We start from the raw sequence: 6,747 nt of genomic DNA on the forward strand, positions 1-6,747 counted from the left end.
CCATCTTTTTTTTTTTTTTTGATTATCATGTTAGTCATGGTGCTTTCTTTCAGTGTTTTGTCATCTGTATTGTCATTATTCTTTTCGTTTAGCATGCTTTTAAAGGCCCTTTTTGCTATTTTCCTATCACCTGAAGATGTTCCTATAAGATGGAGGGGCAGAGGTAGTATCTGCTGTCTCCCCCGGTGTGATAGATGGGGAAACTAACACAAGAAATCGATCGCTTTTTCAAGGTTAAGGTCCAGTGTGGTCAGGGACAAGGAAGTGAGAATTCTAGCTGACAGTTTCACTAACCAGTGTCCCTTTCACCAGCTGTCACTGACTGGAGTACTGCTCCAGGTACTTGCGGCCCCTCTTCATGTTCACTTCCTGTTAGTAAGAGATGAGTTTCATAGTTTGGCTTCAATTAAATAAATGACAGTGTATTACAGTTGTGTTTTATGATTTTTTTGGTGTATCATCATTTTACCCAGATACAGAGTAGAAACCTGTCATTTCAATAGCCGTACAGTATTCCAGGGTGAGACTGCCGTCCTTTACTTCTCTATTCTCCTCTTCCTGGGGATGATGGAGACATGGTGAGCAGCGTTTTGCAAACTAATTTGGCAATGGAACTTCTTTTCTCTGAAGAACTTGCAAACATCCCCTTCTTTCAAACCTTTCACTTTCCCCAGGGGGCATGATTTGACCCCAGCAGGTGGTTATTTAAGTATTTAATAAAATCGAGAGTGAGGCATGATCCAGGGGCACTGTTTACGTTGTCGAGTTTGTCAGTGGTGCTCCCTGGAGTTGGGCAGTGTACAGTATAGGTGTCTCTATACCAGGATCCCTGAGAAGTGGCATCGTTTTTATAAGTTGAAAACCATGGAATTATGAAAGAGCAGGTAATTTACATATATGGGCAGAGATGAAACTTTACCCTTCCAGTAAGATAGATTTAAAAATAGAACCGGGCTTCCCTGGTGGTGCAGTGGTTGAGAGTCCGCCTGCCGATGCAGGGGACGCGGGTTCGTGCCCCGGTCCGGGAGGATCCCGCGTGCCGCGGAGCGGCTGGGCCCATGAGCCATGGCCGCTGAGCCTGCGCGTGTGGAGCCTGTGCTCCACAGCGGGAGAGGCCACAGCAGTGTGAGGCCCGCGTACTGCAAAAAATTAAATAAATAAATAAAAATAGAACCAATTGTTATCTTATACTTAAAATTTCTTATGCTTAAAATGCCCCACGCTTGGAATTTCTGCGGTGTGGTCACGTTTTGACAATGGCTTCTGTAAGCCCTTTTTAATTGATTATAGTCTTGGAATTTAGGGGAGCATATTAGTCATCATAGGCTTACTGCTGTAATAAACAAGCCTGCAATCTCAGTGGCCGAACACAATAAAGGTTAATTTTTCTCCCACGTCACTCACATCCAGTGTGAGTTGCAGCAGATGTGGGCTTTGCACCACACAGCCATTCCAGAACCCAGGTCTTTGAATCTGGTGACTCCTGATTCAGTCCTCTGTGACCTCAGAGTCCTTCACTGGCTCCTCCGTCTTGGGCTGGCAGATGAGGAGAGAGGAAATGTGCAGGAGAGTCGGGAGGGGTATCTCTCACCTCCACCCACACGCCATTGGCCAGAGCTCACTCAGTTAGACCCACCCATCCGCAAGGGAGGCTGGGAAATGTCTCTCCGTGTGCCCGGGTGGAAAGGACGCTGGGGATTAGGGACAGGCATGAGTCGATATTGCGAGGCTGACCTCTTTTCTCTATTTTGTTTCTTCTCCAGGAGACTTCTTGGCATCATCACGAAAAAGGATGTTCTGAGACATATGGCCCAGATGGCAAACCAGGACCCTGAATCCATCATGTTTAATTAGAAACAAGATGGCAGTTTCTTTGAGAAAAATACAACTGTGTCATTTGAAAAGAAATAAACAAATGATATGTCATCCTAATGAACGGTCATGCACTGGGGGCAGCGGAAACAAAAGCTTTGTTTAAAAGGAAGGGAAGAAGAATGAAACTTAGAAAAAATACATTGGCGAGTAGGCATTTTATAGCTTTAACCCCTTATGAGTTTCAAGCTGTGTTATGAGTTTAGTAACTACTGTGGGGGCCCGTGGGTGGGTGTAAATGATACGGTTTGTACAAGGACATGGAACACAATTGCTGAGTCAAGAAACATTTGCCCCTCCTGTTGAAGGCTGGTGTTGGTGAAGCTTTGAGTCTGAAAGGCCAAGGGGTATTGGCGTGTCAGCGTCCTTATTTATTGGTTCCTGAGGTTTGGCTGTTATGTTACTGAATCAGATTAAAGATATTTGCACTTACTTTGTTGGAAAAGAAAAATTAAATGTGAACGTAGTGAAAGCTGCAAGTATGCTAGTGGGTTCACTCGTGACCAGCCGTTGCTGGCTCCTGTATTCAGCCTGTTATTTTGCTTATCCATTGCTTTCTGAACCAACGTTGGGTCACCTGCCATGTTGAGTATGAAGAAATCATTTCTCTATGCAAGACCAGCATCTTGGGACTGCGCGATGAACTGTCGAGCATTTAGTGCTGCACTGTTTCCTGCCACGAAAAGGGATTCGTGCTTATTTTGAGGGTATACATACCCCTCATTGATTTGCATCCCCATCGCATTTGCTTCATTTATTTGTTGCTGTTGCCTGTGCATTCTTAAATATTGATCAGTCTAGCGCTTTCCAAGGGCCATGTCCTATATTCTGCCAGCTTGCCGTAGTGGCTGAATTTCCAAATAGCATATACAAGAGTCAAAACAGGCTACCCAGTGTTACTACTTTTTTTTCCTCTCAGATCCTATTAAATGTGGCTGCCGAGAGGGTGAGGCAGACGAGTTCTCTGTGGGAACTCCTCCAAATGGGTTGCAAGAGAAATGCTAAGTTGATTCTAAATCTGTTCCATTCTCTTCTCTGTAGAGTGCAAAACATTCAGCTTTAAAGTGTAAGCATGTACTTTCATATTAACAATCAAAGCGCAGAAGGACAGAGTAAAATTCGAGACAGCCAATTTGAGCACTGGGTGTCTTTGAACTGAACGTTATAATACATTTATTCTTTTAGTCAGGACTTCTGTCTTGTCCGTGGGAAGGAAGTTGTGTTTCTTAGGTCCACTGGGTGATCTCTGTAAGACTGATCCCCCTTGCCCGTTCACTTTCGTCTTTGTTCTTCCCTTTTCACCGAGTCAACCTCATCCTTTTCATTCTCATCATTGGATATTGATGTGTCAGGTGTGCATTTGGCTGCAAGTAATAGAAAACGGAACACACAACGAAGAGCTGCATAAGAAACCTGGAGGTGGGCACTCAGGACTGTCTGTCTCCGTAGTATCGTCGACGACTCACAGTCTTTGGTAGTTTTTTCCTACCATCCTTACCCTTTCTCCTTTGGGTCACTGCCTTGTAGTCACAAGATGCTCACTGAACCGCCAGGTCCGGTATCTGCTTTCTAAGCAGAAAGAGGGAGGAAGAGGCAAATGACAAGGCGCAGTGTCCGTGTCGGGAAGGCAAAGCTTTCCCCGAGATGCTCGGCTTTCCTCCACTGGCTAGCCTTCTGTCGCATGGCGCCCCCAGCTGTGTGTGAGTCTGGGAAGGAAAATATTTAGCTACGTAGGCATATTACGCTGAATGAGATTGAGACTCTCTGAGTAAGGAAGGGGGATTGCTTCCTGGGAGGGGGTGTTGTCTACTCTGTTGGACGCTGTCATCGTGTCCCTGTCATTGTCCTTCTCTTTCTCACTGACCCCCTCCAAACACTCTCCTGTGACCTTATAGTCCCCCACCCCTCCTCTTGGCTTTGACGTAGAACTCCCAGTCAGATGCCATCGTTTCTTAGCCCTAATAAAAATGTTCATTCTGGATAAAAACCTATCTATAAGAGGGCTTCCGTGAAACTTCTAGTGGATACAAGAAAATATACGGATATGTTTAACCTGACTGAAAACTTAAAGGAGTTTAAGTCAGATCACGCTGACAAATTATGGAAAATATGTTTCTGTAATTAATTGGCCTCCTCCCAAATAATATCAGATAGGCACTTCGGTGTGGAAAGGTCAGTCTATACTAGAGAATGTAATCTTTGGTCCTATAAGAGAATGAAATTTGTTGTCTCACTCACAGCACCTAAGTACTGAGTAACGGATCCTAACGTTTTGTTGCTATTGAGGTTTCCACGGAACAGTGCGAGTGAAGCTGGATTCTCCTGGACTTTCAATCCTAAAAAGTCTTAATGTACTTCCCTTCTTAACTCCCATGTAGGCTCTCGAAAGAGTCTTAGTCGTAGCCTCGATTTTTATAATCCAGGACACCCCGTTAGCCGAAACAAGGAGCTTCAGAAGGGAACACGCAACAGTGAACAGACAGCCAAAGGTCAGTAAAACCACAGAATTCCCCCTCCTCCAGCTGAGGCCTGGGAAGGGGAGGGGAGAGTTGACTCTGGGCCGAGGTCACCGATGGGGCTTGTGTCCTCTCCCCATTGCTTAGCATGGAGACGTCCGTGGGGTTCAGAGGGCCAGCATCAGACAGGCAGGTCGAGGCCGGGATCGGGGGCTTGCGGCGTCACTGCCAGAGCCAATTGCCTGCCTTCCCTGGAGCCCTGACCTGTAGCCACCGGCCCGGGCCTCAGACACACTCACGGGGAACGCACTGCTGGGCCCTTTGTGACACTTTCTCATAGAAGTACGTGGATGGGGATTCTGAAGGTGTTGGCTGTATTCAAATGTAGAACTTCATCCACTTTACCTGGTGATCTGTTGAACGAGATGAGTAGATCTGGAATGTGGACGTGAAACCAACATTTCTTAGAATACTGTTTTTGTTTCATTTTCCAGAACCAAAGGCTGTAGACATTCGTTGAACTTTCTGGATTCTTTCTGAATTGTTTTTTTAATGTAAATAAATATAAGTACATAATGGAAAAGGAGTTCTGTAATGAGGTACATCAACCTACTTCTTGCTCTTTTTCTATCACTAAGGGAATGTGTTACAGGACAGATGGCAAATAAAAAGCATCCCGAATGTGACATGTGGATTTCTTGTGTTTTCAGCGCATCCCCTGGGAATGCAGATGTGCATGTGGCTTTTACGGAAAAGCAAGTGCGCTAGGAGCAAATCTGTATTCAGCGTTTGCTGTTCCTTAGAACCAGTCAATCTTAAAGTTCTCTATTTGACATTTCCTGACGACTTGATAAAGGAGAAGACATGTCAATACATATTTTTTTGGCCCTAATAAGTCACAGAAACTGAAAAATTTCCAGCAGTTTGTTTCACTTAGGTGAGAATTAGTTCCCTTAAATTATCAACACATGCGAAATCTGTTCAGTATTCATTGTATTTATTATTCAGATGCTGAGCTGGAACAGGTGAGAAACCCAAGGAGGAGAACTATTAAATTTCAAGTAATTATATTATGTCTTCATTTTCATTTCGCGTGGGCAGTGTTTTATCAGACTCAGCTTCTAACCTTTGAAATATGGTTGACCTGAGCGGGGAGCCTGTCTATCTAAGTTGGGAAACATGAACCAGACTCCATTTTCACCGGCGCAGTCCTAACTATTTATTTGCCATCCTAGTTGTGCTGGGAAAAAGATATATTCGCTTTTGGTGTTGGAATGATGACATAGCGATGCGGTTTGTTTTTGTTTTGGTTTTTTTGCGGTACGCGGGCCTCTCACTTCTGTGGCCTCTCCCGTTGCGGAGCACAGGCTCCGGACGCGCAGGCTCAGCGGCCATGGCTCACGGGCCCAGCGGTTCCGTGGCATGTGGGATCCTCCCGGACCGGGGCACAAACCCGTGTCCTCCGCATCGGCAGGCGGACTCTCAACCACTGCGCCACCAGGGAAGCCCAATGCGGGTTTTTTTTTTAATTTATTGTAACACTCTGTGTAAACGTTGGCACCTTTCTAAACATTACATGTTCGAACTCTGTTTTTTTTAAAGGAACTATTTATTTTATTGGAGCATAATTGATTTATAATGTGTTAGTTTCAGGTGTACAGCAAAGTGATTCAGTAATACATATATTCACTTTTTCAGATTCTTTACCCATATAGGTTATTACAGAATACTGAGTAGAAGAGTTCCCTGTGCTATACAGTAGGTGCTTGTTGGTTATCTGTTTTATATATAGTAGTGTGTGTATGTTAATCCCAAACTCCTAATTTATCCCTCCCCCCACCGTTCCCCTTTGGTAACTGTAAGTTTGTTTTCGAAATCTGTGAGTCTGTTTCTGTTTTGTAGATATGTTCGTTTGTATCATTTTTTAAAATTAGATTCCACGTATGCATGATATCACATATTTGTCTTTGTCTGACTTACTTCACTTAGTATGATCGTTTCTAGGTCCGTCCATGTTGCTGCAAATGGCATTATTTTCTTCTTTTTTACGGCTAATATTCCATTGTGTATATGTGCCACATCTTCTTTATCCGTTCCTCTGTCAATGGACATTTAGGTTGCTTCCACGCCCTGGCTATTGTAAATAGTGCTTCAGTGAACATTGGGGTGCATGTATATTTTCAAAGTATGGTGTTCTCAGGGTATATGCCCAGGAGTGGGATTGCTGGATCATATGGTAGCTCTATTTTTCGTTTTTTAAGGAACCTCCATACTGTTCTCCATAGCGGTTGTACCAATTTACATTCCCACTAACAGTGTAGGAGGGTTTGAACTCTATTTTTCTTTCATAAATTTATTTTATTTATTTTTTATCTTTGGCTGCATTGGGTCTTCGTTGCTGCATGCGGGCTTTTCTCTA

The 6,747-nt window shown here is 44.1% G+C and overlaps 1 protein-coding gene across 2 annotated transcripts in view; it reads left to right on the forward strand.

Moving 5' to 3' along the window:
* The window catches only part of CLCN4 (chloride voltage-gated channel 4), a 76,531-nt gene extending 71,529 nt beyond the window's left edge, over positions 1-5,002 (forward strand). For both annotated transcript variants that reach the window (XM_079911474.1, XM_079911475.1), the window contains one exon: positions 1,764-5,002. In XM_079911474.1, coding sequence (XP_079767600.1) covers positions 1,764-1,854 — 91 coding nt within the window. In that variant the 3' untranslated portion in view covers positions 1,855-5,002. The remainder of the gene's footprint in view (positions 1-1,763) is intronic.
* Positions 5,003-6,747: the final 1,745 nt, after the last annotated feature.

Source organism: Stenella coeruleoalba, assembly GCF_951394435.1.
Source record: "Stenella coeruleoalba genome assembly, chromosome: X".
Lineage (NCBI taxonomy): Eukaryota > Metazoa > Chordata > Mammalia > Artiodactyla > Delphinidae > Stenella > Stenella coeruleoalba.